At 39.3% G+C, this 17,312-nt stretch overlaps 1 protein-coding gene across 6 annotated transcripts in view; it reads left to right on the plus strand.

The window, feature by feature from the left end:
• SLC4A4 (solute carrier family 4 member 4) overlaps window positions 1–17,312 on the plus strand; it is a 321,040-nt gene that overhangs the window by 191,476 nt on the left and 112,252 nt on the right. For all 6 annotated transcript variants that reach the window (XM_053655652.1, XM_053655653.1, XM_037148610.2 and 3 more), the window contains one exon: window positions 2,184–2,260. In XM_053655652.1, coding sequence (XP_053511627.1) covers window positions 2,184–2,260 — 77 coding nt within the window. The remainder of the gene's footprint in view (window positions 1–2,183; window positions 2,261–17,312) is intronic.

Genomic DNA, 17,312 nt, shown 5'->3' on the forward strand with positions numbered 1-17,312 from the left:
CTTTCAGAAATGACAGAAAGGATGAGACGGTATATGAGGTTTCCTGGAAAAGTTGTGACATCAGTCAGGATCACCATTACAGTGAAAACTGTATTCATTTGACTTCTACCTCTTCAGATCTTGCAGCAGTCAGAACAGTGCTTGGGTTGAAATGTACCCTTGCAGTATTTATGAAGAGCTTCCAAAGCAAATCAGTGACTTTAGGATATTGCCCAGGAAATTTAAATTACTTAATAAAAGGTTGCTTTCAATTTATTTCTGTACTTCCACTTAATATGATTGCTTTATAATTAGAAATTAGTCTTATCTAAGCATTTACCTAAGCCACTTCTAATTTAGGATTGCTAAGCCTTCTCTGCCTCAGGGATATATAGTTTAGATCCATTTACTTACTCAGGTAGAATTTTCACCCATTATAGATCAAATAACTGGTTTTGTTTGTTGATGAGAGAGAAAGAGAGAAACACCGATGTGAGAAATATTGATTGGTTGCTTCCTGTACACTTTCTGACCAGGGATCAAACCTGCAACATAGGTATGTGCTCTGACTGGGGCTCAGACCCGCAACATTTTTGGTGGACAGGATGATGCTCCAACCAGCCAACTGAGCCGCCTGGCCAGGGCAACTGGTTCTGTTTTTCTTGTAAAGTATAAAACTATATATACTCCTCATTTCCTCTTAGTGTTAAATCCAGCATTATTTTGGGGCATTTATGTTTGTACCTGGCATCGTTTGTACTCGGGGACATTAGTAACCTGTGTGCATTTCAAAGTAGAAAATGTGGCCTTCAAAGTTCTTTCAATTTTGCTTGTAAAGCATTTTTTCAGATGTTTTCCTCCCTCAAAAAATGCCCTGTGCTCAAACTTTCCTAAAGTAAAATATCCCACCAGGTAAAGGGTTTAAGTGATCTAGAACATGCTTACTCACTGAAACGCGACGGAGCGGAAAACATCCTGTCTTGCCAGTTCAAGAAAATTATGGTTTTTCTGATCTAGTAGTTAAAGTCAATTATATTATTTAAAGAGCTGCTGTTACATAGACATTAAATTATTAGAAGTAGATTATAGCCTCTTGTAAAATTATGTGTTGAAGTTTTGATCTGAAGGAATTAGTCTGTAATCTAAAGAATTATTTGGAAGCAAATATGAAGCTGTGCTTGAACTTCTGTGCTATTTTTTTAAGCCAACCTTTGTCCTCTTGGTGTGAAGACCAGCCGACTCAGATGCATTGAGGATTAAGGATGAATGCATTACTCAGCATCCTGCATGGGCTGGGGCAAGCATCCTGGCTTTGAAAAGTGACTCTTTTGCTTAGTAAGCCTAAAAATTTCAGGTCCAGCTGTAGAAGGGAAGTTCAGTTGTCTGTTGGTTAACACAGTTATTTGAAACTGGTCTCTCATTCACTGAGATGTCCTTCCTCCCGTTCTTGTCTGACAGTGTCTAAAGGCACTGACTGTATTGCCGGTGGATTTTCTGCTCAGCAGCTGTGTTGTCAGAGAGCTTGGTTTCCAAAGCATCCCTGAGGAAACCACCCCTTCACTTGAATAAGAAATTTGGCATGTTAAGGGGGAAGAAAGGGTACACTTACTGTTGTCTGGCAAATGGGAATGGAAAAAGTAAGGGGAGCCTGTGATAACACCATTTTTGGGCAAAGAACAGGGATTCTGGATCAATGGACATTTTGTTAGCTGCATATTTTTCTACTAAGGAGAAATATTCTTGATCAAAATGTTAGCTAGAGAAGGGGACCCTAATGGCTTTTTGGGTTGATTTTAATGAGGAGTGTCCTAGGAAGGACTGCAGGGGCCTGGGGGAGAGGACGGCCTGTGCCCGTGTGAGGGAAGAAGCCCGTCTCTGCAGGGGGTGGGAAAAGGAAGGGCTCTGAGCGGATTCGGATGTGTGTGTGAAAGGCTGTGACAAAAACCAAACCAGACCAGGAATAAGTTTATTTTTATGTTCATTGTTTTTGATGCTTCTTTCAAAGTTTAAAATCTTAAATTAGAGACTGGCAGAAAACTTCCATAGGTTATTTGGGATTTTTCATACTTTTCATTTAACCTGGACATAGGTAAAGCATCATCACCATGCCCATTGTCATCTACTAGCACTGACAAAATATGCAGCCGAAGTCTCTGTGTTTTTGCAAAGAAGTCTTTAATTAGGATTTTCTTCTGTTTTCTCAGGTAGCCCAGGCATGACCCATAGGGATCTGACTTCCTCCAGTCTGAACGACATTTCCGACAAGCCGGAGAAGGACCAGGTAAGCCAAGAATTCTTGCTTGTTTGAAGCGTAAGACTATATGTATATCTAGAAGATGCTGGGAAAAGATTAGAAATGATAATTCCCAAACTGAGAATGAACCAATATGTGCAGATGGTTTTTGTGCACTTTTTTGTCTGGGAACGATGAGGCAGTTTGTGAAGGGATTTGAAGTTCAGAACACTGGAGTTAAGAATATTGACCCCAGCCTCTACAGGTGTATTCTTTGGGGTAATTTAATCTAGTAACGATAGTTGTATTGGCTTTAAAATAGTAATAATAATCCCTACCTCAGGTTAGCATGAGGATTAAATGAGATACTTTGTGAAAAGTACAGTGATTAAAAAGGCTAAGACATTCTGGTAATTGTTAACTCTTGGGTGTGCTTTGGGCAAAGGTAATGCAGTTTTGTTAGTTGGATATTCGTCTATTAAAACGTAGAGTAAGTAGTAAATATCCATCTAATATTATAGACATAGTTAGTGCAATGAACTGTTCGTACCTACCAAGAAGGAAGATGCTCTGTTCTTTGTTTCTCACAAAAGAGTTTGAAGAGAAGCTTTGTAACTGACCCATGATTTCTTCTACAACCCACAGTAGAGTTTTCATTGTAATTGACCCATGATTTCTTCTACAACCCACAGTAGAGTTTTCAAACTAATAGTTCTAGTTCCTCCATCCACTATTTTATTAACTTCATATATAAAGAGTGAGGAGAAGATGGACATTCATAGAAGATAAAGCTATGTCAGAAAAACCCACAATAAATTTAGGCCTTTAAATTTTTAACTTGCTTTTTCTCTGTTTAGGTAGGAAAAAAAGGTTGCCAGGCTCAGATTTGTTTTGAAAAAGCTTTTATAATTAATTAGCCAATGTCCTGGAAATGATCTTGGCAGTGAAGTCGAACTTGTTCTGTGTGCTTTTCCAAGTTGGCCCCCAAAACTGGAGGTTTGATTGACTGATTATTCTGCCTGGATACAGCCTGGACACTTGCAATGGCACCTCACAACTTCCTGGAGCTACACAGCTTCTCAGTGGCGTTAAGAAATGGGTTTAATGCTCCGAGTTTTGAACAGGAGCAGAATTTCTCTTTCTGTCAGCTACATAGTGACAGGATTGGAGGGCATATTTTTTTATGAGATTCTGTTTTGGGAAAACAAAAGAAACAAATCTGTGGACTGTACTTTTTCTTTCTGGCTCTGCCAAGCCTGTGTGCTGATGATTCCAGTAGTGGCTGCCTTATTGAGAAACAGCTTCAAACAGTTAACAGCAGAAGAAGAGCATCGCCAAAATTTAGGTGATTCAATGCTTCAACAATATTCCAACTTGGATGTTATGTTTATTAAGCAGAAAAACACCTGGGGAAAAGTAGATTAAAAAAAAATACATCTGGAGCTCATCTACTTGTGAATGTACATAAATAATCTCTTCTAGTTTGTTGCAATGGAAGATTTTTATCCCTTCATTATCTGGTTATCTTCCCCAATTACCTTAGATTGATCAGTTTTCTCCTCATTCCTTTTATGTTCTTTTAAAAAAATGTGCAAGTTTAGTGAATGCTCACCAAATATAATGGGTTTAGTTCTCCTTCTCCTGTAGGTATTGAAGCAGCTGGAAGGACAAGAAAATCCTTCTCACCACGTCGCCTCTTAGTTCTGACTCTCACGTGGAAGTGTTGTGCCCCTGTGGCACGGCGACTTTAAAAGGGCTCGGCATTGTTCTTCCAGGTTTACCAATAACACACTAACCCCTCAGGATTCTGTGACCCGCCTCAGGTGAACCTGCAGTCCGTACACCGCAGCAGACGGCGTGGCTGCAGAGATACCTTACAGATCCTCCGGGAGACACTCAGGGCTCCCGTGACCTTGTAACTTCTTCTCTGGTTGTCACTCATTGTTCAGCTTCCTTTTCTGAGAACCTGTCTACTGGTGGGATGTGGCCTAAGATTTATTTATCTGTAATCATTTTTAACACTATCTATTGCCTACTATCTTTAAATACTTGGTTGTCTTTCTATTTTTGAAATCTTGGTCTTTTGTAGAACTAGACATCAATTTAAATAATTTGTCAGATAATAAAGGGATGAAACCGCTAAGCCATGTATAAAATGGCAAACTGCTAAGCCATGACTGCCTTAAAATGAGATCAAGAAAAAATTTTGTGATCAAACCGCTCATAATCCTTTCCTGACACATGTAATATAGGAGCGAGTCAGCTACATGCAGCTAAGATGACTTTTCATTGTTTTGAAGATTTCCATCCTGAGATTCACATAAAGCTTCCGTTAGCCTTAGTAGCTATTTCATATTCACAGTGATAGAAAAATACAATAGGGCCCTGGCTGGTGTAGCTCAGCAGATTGAGCGCGGGCCTGCGAACCATGCGATCGCGGTTCGATTCCCAGTCAGGGCACATGCCTGGGTTGCAGGCCAGTTCCCAGTGGGGGACACATGAGAGGCAACCACACACTGTTTCTCTCTCTCTCTTTCTCCTTTCCTTCCCCTCTCTCTGAAAATAAATAAATAAAATATTAAAAAGAATACAATAGGACCTCCTTTTTTTTCCATGGCTCAGCCGAAAAACATTCTAACTTACCCTGAGCGCTGGCAGTCTCGCTCTACTCCTCAGAGAAGGTGCAGGGGCTGAGAAAGGCTTGTGTTTCCCGAGGTTGTAATACCCATCTTTAGCATGTTTTCGGGGACCAGTGAAACATCGCTGTGTCAGAAGAGCTCCAGATGCAACCAAATCTGGGAAAATCTGAGCACAACGGTGTGTTGTGAGGAGGTGGTTATAGTCATTAGAAATCCTAAACTCCTGTCGTTTCGATCACTGCAGTGTGCTTCCTTGTCCTTGTGGGTCAGTGGCGACAGCTTCCCTTCGCCAGGTGTCTTTGAGGGGAGCTGGTGTGGTCATTTCAATGATTATTGTTGGTGTCCCTTTCCAAGGGGGTTAGCTTGCCACTTAGATAACTAACAAAACTGATGCTTGTCATCATCTTTTGCCTTTCTATAAGAAATTGACTATAAAAATGGGGGGCAAGCAGGGAAGAGAGGGGGGCAAAGAAGTAAATAATGTGAATAACTATAACAGCATAAACAATAAAACATAAAAAAAGAAATTTGACTTTGTATAGCTTTCTTCTCCCAGCTGATGCTCTTACCATATTCTTAAAGAATGAACAATCAGTAGTTATCAATAGTGTTTGAGAAGCACCAATATTCATACTGATTTCAAGAACCCACGTTCTTGAACCTATGTTCCAATTAAAATTGGGACAGTTGAATTTTCTCATTTTCATAATGCTCTTCTTCCATTAAAGCCAATTATCCAGATCATTGAAAAACAGATTCTGTATCAGTGTGAAAATGAAGCAGATAGACCTGTATGATGTTAACTAAGTTCTATCTTGCATTTTTAATAAGAAAAGGAGGAGTCTTCTGTACAATGTAGAACTATGGTTTTTAAGTAACTGTGATGTTGCAATAAATTTGAGCTTCTAGATCACCCCGTAACTGTGTGCTACTTTGATTTAAACTTGTTCATTCTTTCAAAAAACACATCCTATGCTGGAATGTGTTCCTGGTGGTAGGATTCCAGAGGTGCATGAGGCAGATAAGTCCTTTGGCTCATGGGGCTTTCATGCTTTTGGGGACAGATAGACAATGAGCATCAAAAACAGGTAAGCAAAAAGAATAATTTCGTACAATAATAAGTGCTCTCCTGAAAACTCAGCAGGATAATGTGGAGAGGGGCAGGAAAGCTGTTCCAGGTAGGAGGGCTGGTCAGGGAGGAAGAGATCTGGGGCATGAGGTTTCTAGGCTGAGGCAAAAAGCAAGAGTGAAGACCTGAGGCAGGAATGAGTGTGTGCTATTCAAGAAAATAGAGAAGAAGAAAATATCCAGAGTGGCTGGAGAAAGGCAGCAGGTGTGCAGAGGTAGGTGAGGCCAGGGAAGTCCGCAGGGGAAATTTTCATTTTATTCTGAGTAGTGCAAGACCCTGTTCTATGAGTTTTATTGAGAGAGGTGTAGGTTCTGATTTACATTTTTAAAAGATCCCTGGGGTCCTGGCTGGTGTAGGTCAGTGGATTGAGCACGATCCTGTGAACCAAGGGTAGCTGGTTTGATTCCCAGTCAGGGCATGTGCCTGGTTTGCAGGCCAGGTTCCCTGTAGGGGGTGCATGAGAGGCAACCACACATTGATGTTTTTCTCCCTCTTTTTCTCCTTCCCTTCCCCTCTCTCTAAAAATAAATAAGTATAATCTTTAAAGAAAAAAGATCCCTGGGGATACTGTGTGATAGGATAGAGGAATCCGCCGGTGTTCCGGGTCATCTAGTGTTGTTCCTGTAATTAGGCCTGGGTGATCACCTTAATGCATTAAACTGAGAGCTCTGCAGACCCAGTGGGCAGTCTCTTAATGTATTTGCCATGACATCACGACCTTGCTTCTACCAAGCAAAGGAAGTTCTTCTGTTCCACAGAAGTATTGTAAGGAAGAAAAAGTTTCCTAGTTAAAATACTTTTATGTACTATTAATTAGATTAAATTACTAATAATATCAAAATATTTTAATGCACTAGAGGTAGATGTAGGCCAATGAGAGTAGTGAGTTGGAGCTTTGGAGTGGTTGTATCTGTACCTCCAGCTCTCTAGATGTTTCTATCAGCTGGCGTCGGGCATGTCATGTGGGTGAAACACATGACTCATGAAACCTTCATTAGAGGCCTCTCGTTGGAACAGTGACAAGCCTCTTTGTCTTCATTGTTCAGAAAGGAACATCGGATGTAGAGGAGGAGGACAGAGCCGATGAGTGGGCTCCTGACCACACTCTTACCCCTCCTTAGGAAAGAATTGAACTCCGAGAGCACTGCAGGACCTGCCCGTATTTGATGTTTAATAAAAGACATGGCAGGTTTTACATGTCTTAAATAGTAAACTGGAATGTCATTTCCCCGCCTTCCTTTTAATAGGTAGCATTCTTTCATATTCCTATATCACAAATATACTCAGAATACAGTGTGGGGCAAAAGTACATTTATTGTTGGGAGTATGGGAAACACAGAGTTTGTTCTTATATTATTGTTTATTAGTGTATGACTTTCCATACAAACAGCTGGAAAGTACATTTGCCCGGCCCTGTGTGTTGCAGAGAGCAGTGAGCTGCCGTCCACGTTCGTCTTCGGTGGGTGTCGATGCTCATGTCACATGTTACCTACTTCTGACCTCATTTCAAAAAAATAAAAATAAATTTTTCCCATTGGGTGGGGAAAATTGTTACACAGCCTGAAAGCAGCAAAATCTTATGATGAACACTCCAAGGGTGTGGTTGAAAAACCTTCATAGTAAGTTGTAAATGTACACATCAAATTGTTCTTTACCGCTACAATAACATGTTAGTATCTATAGAGTTTTTTAAAACTTTAGTTGTTTCTGATTCAAAAGTATACAAAATTGCTACAAGAATTCAAACAGTGAAAATTAATAAAATAAAAGGTGAGAATTCACAAATACTTACCCTCAAAATAACTACTATTAGCAGTTTGATGTAGAGTCTTCCAGAATTTTCTGTGCATGAATACTTATTTGCTTATTTATGGAAAATAAAATGGGACCATATTTTTCAGCAAATGTATTTTAATGGGAATTTTTAAAAGATCTTATTTATTTTTAGAGAGAAGGGGTAGAGAAAGAGAGGGAGAGAAACATCAATATGTGGTTGCCTCTTGCATGCCCCCAACTGGGGACCTTGCCTGCCACCCAGGCATGTGCCCTGACTGGGAATTGAACTGGCGACCCTTCAGTTCTGAGGACAGCCCTCAATCCCTGAGCCACACCAGCCAGGGCTGCAAATGGATTTTCAAAAAATGGAACAAAACACTATGAATATCTATCTTATTTTTCTTGAAGGCTGTATAATACATATGAGTCATCTTATTTAAATGATCTGCTAATTTTTTATTGAATTCATTGGGCTGACATTGGTTAATAAAATCATACAGGTTTCAGTTATAAAATTCTACGATACGTCATCTGTATATGCATTGTGTTGCTGTGTCACTGTGTATTGCCAATTACCTTCCAAAAGATTATACCAATTTGTGTCCTAGGTCTTTTAAACACTTTAATAAGTCCTCCTCCACTGCTAGGATACTGTTTGCCATTCAAATTTGAGGTTCTGCTTTATTTTGCTCCACTAAAAGCTTAGCAACTCAAAGTGCGAGAATCTCAGTCCCTAGCATCTGCCTCTCAGCTCCCTTTGGGAGCTTTTTTCATCTTAAAATTTTGAGGTTAAAACTGGGTGTATTCTTTGGTCAAATGGGATCGCTGAGCTGGCTAATCTGCCTGTGTTCCCAGGCAAGGAGGTGAAAAGTGCAGGGACAGTAGACTTGGCCACCTGTATGTTTCTTATTGCTTCTTTGGAGGTGTTGCTGTTACTGACTCAGAGAAATCCTTTAGGCTTTGTGGGAATTTCCTTGGCAACCAAAAATGGCTTCATCTCAAGAGCCCTTCTTGGTGGTCAGAATTTGGAACAAAGAGAAAAACTGAAAGAAGACTTGGACAAGTATTCTCTTTGAAGCACTGCTCAGCACATTTGCAGCTTGACTTTGCCTCTCTTTCCTCCTTCCTCTTCTATCCCCAAGAGAATTTTGAGTGAACTTATATCCCGACTATAGAGTTAGTTAAATGAAAAGTTTATACCTTGTGTGGAATGCTTTATTAGGAGCTTTGAAGGAGTGCTGTCATCTGGGATAACTGATAAAAACATCAGTGAACCATTTGTTACATGTTGCAGAGTATTTGCACATTTCACTGCTTCCCTATTTCCCTCACAACAGGGAATCTTCCTCTACAGAGTAGCTTTCTGAAGAGGCCATGCCTTGGAAGGAAGTTTCTCTTCCTCTTCTTTGAAAGAGGAGGGCTTCCCACTGTTTGCAGCTCCCTGTGTGATTGATCCAGTGGCTGGCTGATTTATTTGCCTCAGCAGATTGTTATGACCTTATCAATCACTAGCAGAGCTTCCTGGTTACCACCAATGGTCTGGTGTGACTCCCTGGAACTGAACTGGACACAATCGGGCGTCCTTTTTCCCTGCTGCCATGTTAAAAGGGTAGCAGTAATTCTTTTCTATGGTCTGAAAGCGAGTGGTTAATCATACCCAGCTGGCACCACTGCCTAACTCAGTGGTTTACCCATATACACACAAGAGGCTAGAAAAGAGCTGAGTCATTGTAATAGCTTTGAACCTCAAATCAGCTGCACTACATGTAGGTCATTCAGTGGTTCCATCTGATAGTATTGAATCTCTATAAAGACTATTTAACAACAACTAATAGATTGGACACTTACTCACACTAATGCTTTGGTTATACTGTCAACCCTATTTTACATATTGGTAAACTTGAGACACAAGAAGAGTAAGTGATTTCCCCAAAGTTTAATAGCATCTAAGTGCCAGAGCTTCATTATGACACTGGAGCCTGTGCTTTTAATGAGTACAGTGAATTCTGCCTATTTGTATTATGGTCTTTTTCACATCCTAGGCATTTAAACGTCCAGTTGATAGCTACTAGCCTTTGGTTTGTCTTTAAGGCACACATCATCCTGAGTAGGCTAATCACCAGAATCACTATTAAATAAACCAACACTTTAAATACATTTAAAAAAATTTTATTATGTTTTTCCCATTACCATTTAGCCCCCTTACACCCACCTCCCCCCCCTGCAATTACCACACTGTTATCTATGTCCATGACCTCTTTTTACTCAATCCCTCCATCCCCAGCTAGCCCTCTAACCCCATTCCTTAGCTGACATCCTGCTCTCTTTAAGGGTCTTATAGTGACAAGATATTTCTGCTGCCAAAGTCATTAAGACTCAGTGAATCAACTGTGTGTTGTGTGCCCATGCCTCAGATAGTGTTGGTGGAAGTCGGTGAGAAAGGCTGATACAATTTTTAAACTATAAGGTATGATATCAGACAGTGAGTTTACCTCTGGCCGGAGAGACCAGATACACTGTGGGATGCCTGCAGTGAAGTGCAGTTCACTGAAAGACAAGTGTGTGGGTGGAGCCGTCAGTCAGAGAAATGGGGCTTGAGAAGCATCTTTTCGTTTTAGAGAACATAACAGAAGATAAGAGTTTTAGCCAAGTAAAACATTCTTTCACGTAGAAAGAGTTAGGTAAGAAATGTGAGAAATAAATCGGAATGTGACTATCTGCAGAATAAATGGAAAATACTGTGACTTGTAAAATTCTTTGAATAATGGGCCCCAAATCCCCCAAATTTCATGAACTACAACAAAGCTTCGATAGTTGTGTCTATAGTTGTAATCGATAATTTCAATTAAGTTGTTGGTTTTTGTTGTTTTTCGTAGTTAGAGTAGCTGTAGAATTAGCAAAACTGGGTTAGATTAGTTAGCTAGTTGGCTTGTCTGTGGGCCGGGATAGATACTCACTTGATTTATAAATCCTTACTTATACTTTACTGAAATACCCTCTGGGTCCTAAATTTCAGGCTGTTCAATATTTATTTTAACTATTGATATATATTTACTCTTAGATTATTAAGTGTGATAGATATACAACATTATAACCTTTATAAATATTTCCTGATACAAGGAAAAAGCAATTATTAAACTTTTTTCATTAAGCTGATCACAGGAATAGCACTGAAGACTTACATGAGCCTGTTAAACTTTAACTCCTCTGAACTTCAGTTTCCTGATTCATAACACAGGTATTACAATTCAGTCTAAACTGCCTTCTCCACAGGCTTACTGTCTGAAAAGGAACAAGTTTAATGTACTTTAAAAAATTATACAAATCTTCATTCTCATTTTCATTATTTTAATGTGCCACTGCTTTTAATTTTTGGTTGGGTTTTGCTTGAAGATTGGGTACATGGAAGTCAGTTTCATTTTAGATTTTAGTCCTCGCCTTTCAGATTTGCACTGCGAACTTGGCTCGTTGGGGTTCCTGCTCTCCTGTACTCTGCTGCTTACCTGTGCACCAGTGGCAGGGGCCTGATTGTCCTGCCATGAGCAATGTACATTGTGTGTACATTTCCACTGGACCCAAGGGTCTCTTTTCCTCTTTACTTACCCAAGTCCTACCTTTCCTTTGAGACCTACCAAGTGAGCTTATTCCTTACTTGCAGCCTAGGACATTCTGGTTCATGTTAATTACTCCTGTCTCAAATTTCCAACACCATCCAGCACTTACTTTTTGTCACTTCACAGGGACTCGCTTGCTTTTTTTTTTTTTTTTTGGTGTGTCACATGATCATAGTGGGGTGGAGAGACAGAGAAGGAGGAGGAAGAAGCAGGAGTCTCTTAAGTTAGTTACTAAGAGTAACAATGATGATGACTAATTTGGGAGAATCTGCTTGTACTTACCCTTTCTCTCAGAACTTTTTTTTTTAAGGCTGAGGAATTGACTATGACTATGAGAGTTTCTCAGACAGGTGATTTCAGACTGTATTGTCTTATCTTTTAATTCTGGTGACTTTTCTAATTATTTCTTATCATGATCACTGACAGGGTGTTTTATTAGGTTAACTGGTTGGTGGAAATTCACATTCTTGCCAATCTTACACATTTAATTTTTTTCATCTAGAACAATCATGCAAATGCTAACATTTCAAATATAGTTTACTCTTTCACTTGTTAAAATCCATTTGCACATTTTTATTATAATGAGAGCTCAATGAACATAGTTAACAACTGGCTGACTGACATTGTTTAAACAAAATACCAAATCTTTTCTTCTCTTTCTTTAAAACAAAGTGTAGCGTGTCACAAGGATGCATTGGAAAAGCCAACTGTCAGCACAGAAAGTTGTTCTATTGGAAAATGACATGGTATTGCTGAGTTTTCCCAAGTGTGGCACATTTCAAATCATGGATTATCCAACATTCTACTTTTAGACATGAGCTACTTCATTTTGTATGACATGAGATGGTGTGAAACTATAGTTAAGGAAGATCCAGCATGGAAAGGATTTAGCATTGGATGGGATTTATTATGGAATTTACTAGTTCTATACATTATTTTCACCCCTTTTCATTTCACCTTTTCTTACAGTTTAGATCCAAGAACTGCATTATGACAAAGATCCAATTGTACTGTCGAAAATAAAAAAGAACATGTTGAGTTGAAATCCATCTATATATTAGGGTGGCTTATTTCAGAAACACCTTTTGGTCAGAGCTGAAAGGAGTTTATCTCTTCTTATAGTGTCTTTGACTTCATCACTCATTGTTTTTCAAATGAAACTTACAGAGGAATCCTGTTTCAATATCAGCTTATTTGTGATATTGAGAAATAAATGAGGGAAATTCCAGAAATTTCCATGTTACCTTTATATTATATGGAGAAAAACTAAAGGCATAATTTATTGCCTTGTCAAATCATGATCTCTAAGAAGGCATCCCCAGACACTGCATTCTGGAAGGAAGATCTTGTTTAGAGAAATAACAGTTGCCACTACTACTTGATGTAGTTGTAAAACTCTTTTTCAAAGCGAGGAATTCTCAAGAAGTAGCTGTTTTCATGAGGACATTATGAAATCACCTGTGAAATGGGACGATGGCCATGTTTTTCCTGTGCCCGCCTGTCTTTGTGGAACTCCCTGAATGAAGTCCTGCTCAGGGAATGGACCTAGATTCACGTCTCATTTTGGTTTCCAGGTATATTTATAAACGTTTTCTATAGCTTTTGATTTTTTAAAGATATATTGAAGTAGCACAGCATGCAGGTTTTATTAAAATAAAAAACAAGAATAAATGAAAGTGAACCTCTATAAGATACGCCTACTCTAATGCTACAGTAAGGGCTGCTTGCTGCTGTGCTTATATATCCCCTAACCTGTGCCTTTATGGTCTAAATCACCCTATCGGCTATATCTTCTTCCTTTTAGTTGTGGCTTCTTGATCTAAGTTCTCACCTTGGAATACCTCAGTGTGGAAAGAATAAGAGAATAAGATTTAAACATAAGGGCTATAAGGTGTAGTGTCCTTTCAGAGTTTTCTGGATAATAGGAAATGTATTTTGCTTAATGTAGAAGAAAAGCCTGGGTTTTATAGCCTGAGAAATGATGGCTCAAATCCTAGTTTCCTTCCCTACCAGCTGAGTGATCTTATGTAGGTACTTAATGTCTCTGAGTTTTAACAAAGCGGGTAAAAACTTATTTTTATGTTTTTATGAGAATAAAAAAAGATAATATATGAGATAATGTGTGTATATTAGGCACAGATTAATTAGATGTTTTAAAAAATACTGCTTCCCTTTCCTACCCTCTTCTCCTGCCTCCTTGTGAATAGAGGAATAAAATAAGCTATGAAGCAAGATAGAGAAAAACGAATCAAGTAAAATAAGCAAGGCAATATATTTTTAATTTTTGGAGTGACCCAAGAGAAAGTAGCAAATTAGAATACTGGGTATTTTAAGATTTTTATTAGAAGAAATCTTAATTTAGAGTAACTCTATATTAAATAGTGCCCTAGGCACAGACATATAAAATTTCGTGGTGGTGTTTTCTCTTCTCCCTCTTCTTGTCTGAAAATAATAAATCACTTTCTTAAACTAGTCAGTTTAGTAGTGCAATAAAAGGTTTATTTTTATATACTCATCATATAAGCCATTATAATTTTTATCTTTATTTTTTTAAGTTTTAAATTAAAAAGTGTTTTTTCAGACAACTGTAAATTTTAAATCTGAGAATGTAGAAATCTGATAAAGCACCATGAGGGGATATATAGATAATGTAAGATAGGCTTTGCCCTGAAGGCGTGTACAGAGGATGTTACTCATGACTTAAACCAGTTTGCTGGTCACCCATCGCCTTTGCAAAGAGCACAGAATCCTTAGGACGGGCTAACTGGATATCCAGTTTCTCCAGTACAGCGTGTGCCAGTCTACTGGCTGCCTTGGGCCCTTTGCACATGCTGTTTCTTCTGACTGAAATTCTCTGCCTGCCCGGGCAGCTGTTGTCCACCCATTATTTCTCTGCTAATGCCACCTCTTCAGGGAAGTTCCCTGTGACTCCTCCCTTTAGGCCAGAGCCAGCTCTCATAAGCTGTCTTTGCTCATTATGCTTGTCCATCATGACACCTACCACAACTGTCACCAAATAATTGCCTATTTTAATTTTTAGTAAAACGCTGCCTCAAAGTTGAAGATATGATGTCTGACAAACTGCAGCTCATGGATCAAAGCCTGCTAAGGAGGCTGTTTGTGTATGGCAGGCAAGATAAAAAGGGTTACAGTTTTAAAGAGTTGTTAAAAAAAAAGGGGTATGTAACAGAGATTGCATGTTGCCTGCAAAACCTAATTGAACTTACCTCCAATCCTGCAGAAAAGGTTTGCCAACCTATGATCTAAATCACTGCCGTATGTGTTGAATAGACGAACATATGTATTTATATATCACTTTATTTTCATGAGCTGGACACTTGATAACAGTAAGGTACCCACAGAGTCCATGATGATGTTGTAAGCATTTTGATGAACTGAGCACTGTGTGATGATCACAGAGTTCTTAGCTAGACAGTAATTGTACTCAAAGTATGTGGATTAATAACCATTGTAAATGTGGAATAAGTTTTAATGTCATGGCACTTTTTAGATTGCATTGCCCTGCTGAACAGATTTATTAGCAATTTGGATTAAGACACAATGCATGCTTATCAGATTCTCAGAAGATATAAAATTGACAGCATTAGCTACCTAAATTTCAAATGATAGAATCAAGGAGGGGAGTGATCTTGACAGGCTGAAACCACAAAGACTTTAACAAGAATACATGTGAGCTACATGAGTTCAATACATGTTGTACATACTGTGAAAACCCTACTTTATTTGGACATAAAGCTTATGACTCATCAGATTTAGATTTTTCAAAGGTGCCCATTATTCAAAAACAGTTGAGAGGATAAGGTTATGGTAACTAGGATGGCGAGATAGTTCCCTTATGGTGAAAAAAATAGATTTACTGTCTATTGCTTTGGACGTGAACTTGTAATAGTAGGTGCATGTTTTATGGAAGCAGTTTTTATTTTAACATAAGGATTCATTAAACAGGAAATAGAGCCTTATCGCTAACTTATTTATGAAGTACTAAACTTTTTTTGCATTAAACCTGTATTAGGTATCTTTGCTACAGAAGCGAATTGGATATCATCTTTGTTTCAGGGGTTCTGATTACCGATTGTAAGACAAATCTGTAAATAACATAGGGTGGGTATCTTAGTCCAGAGAAGGGAGCGTGGATTCTGCCAGGACCTGGGGAGTGGGCAGAAGTGACATTTGAATTAATTCTTGAGCTAAATGCTTTTGTCCTTTAATGTTCAAGAAGAAGCAAATGACCGTATGTTAGGAACATAGAGTATTAGGAGTGTTAGGTTTTGGGCTGGGATATTGGGCTAGACAGTCTTCAGGTTCTTTTAAGAAGGTCTGAGTTGATGAATGTCAGATGAATGGCAGATGGGGATTCATAATTTCAAAGTTCACAAAAGAGGTAGAACTTTGCTCTGCAGGGTACCATTGAACAAAGGAGTGAACAGACTCTCATGCTCAGTATTCATGTCAGTAAAGTGATCATGGCCTACTGGTGCCCAGTCAGAGCCCCGCAGGTGGAAATGAAGAACTTCTCAGGGGAGTTTGTGTATAGCTGTTGCCTGCTCTTGTGTCAGGATTTTACTTTCCCCTTCATTTCTTTTTTTATGCTTCTTCAGTGTTTTCTATTGTTCTAATTTGGTTCATGTTCTCAGAGACCTCAGTGAAGGGTACATTAAAAAAATCTGCTAAATAAATAATAGCATGACTACTACAGATTTAATTATAGCCCTACAGCTGCCTGTTTGAAGTGTTCTGCTGGAGCCATATGGTTCCTTGTGTATCCCAGCCCTGAAAAGACCTGGTTTAGATGTTTCCCAGCTGAACTGCGAGCAGCCATTCGGAAGTCAGTAGATTGTCTGCTTCACCCTCCTTGTCTCTCTGTGGATGGGCATTTTGGTAACAATTTCCAATTAGACCCCAAGTAATCCAGTGTTAAAGTGTCCACCAGACAGGCCTTCAGAGCGTGCCTACTTGTTAGTTCTATAGGCTGAGTTTTGTCACCATGTTTGATGTGCAGAGTGGAACGTACTTCTCCATTTAAGCACTTTTACTCAGTGGCTTTAAAAAAATTCCCACCCAAGGATATGTATTCATTAATTTGAGAGAGAGAGAGAGAGAGAGAAACGTCGATGTGAGAGAGAAACATTGATATGTCGCCTCCCGCACAAGCCCCTACCAACATGGAACCCGCAGCTTTTTGGTGTACAGGATGATGCTCCATTGCTGCAGCCAACTGAGCTCATTCACTGGCCTTTTAAAACTAGTGTTTTAATGGATGATTTTAAAAATAGTTTTCTGTCCAGTGGTCTTGGGGGGAACAGAAGTAGAGGAGGACTGGGCACCTGTCCTGCTGCTGTTCTAGGAGTGTGACCTTCACTGAACATGAAATTTCTCTGGGCCTCAAGAGAGCAAGGGCTGGTCCTTCTAGGTCCCTGCCAGTTACAGGATTCTGCAAGAATCATCTGGAAAACTTGTTCCTTTGGTGATAAACATCTAGAGTAGAGGGGTGGCTGTTTCTTTTCCCATTGTGGCATTCTCTATATCTCTTACCCTACTGCTTACAATGCCCACATTTCCCATCCCTTGGGCCACCGGTTCTTTCATTATGAACTCTGTGGAAGGTCGAAACCTCCAAGAGCAGCAGTGGTCCTTAAGCCTTTTCCGTGTCAATGATCCATTTGAGTTTGTGATAAAACGATGGGTGCTTTCACTAGAGAAATGGACAATAATTGTGTAGGACAATATTGTGAAATGGACGATAATTATATGCAAAAATGCATATAATTACAAAGCACCCATGAAGCCACTAGGTCACCACATTCAGGACTGCTGCTCTGTTCTCTGATAAGAACCCTGCTTTTCCCTTTTTGTTCCAAGTGGAGGGAACTGAATGAGAGGTTGGGGACAGAAAAGTAGTTGGCGTGAAGCCTGAAGCACCA

The sequence above is a fragment of the Artibeus jamaicensis genome, unplaced genomic scaffold, assembly GCF_021234435.1.
Source record: "Artibeus jamaicensis isolate MK-2021 breed Jamaican fruit bat unplaced genomic scaffold, CSHL_Jam_final scaffold_1031, whole genome shotgun sequence".
Taxonomy (NCBI): Eukaryota; Metazoa; Chordata; class Mammalia; order Chiroptera; family Phyllostomidae; genus Artibeus; species Artibeus jamaicensis.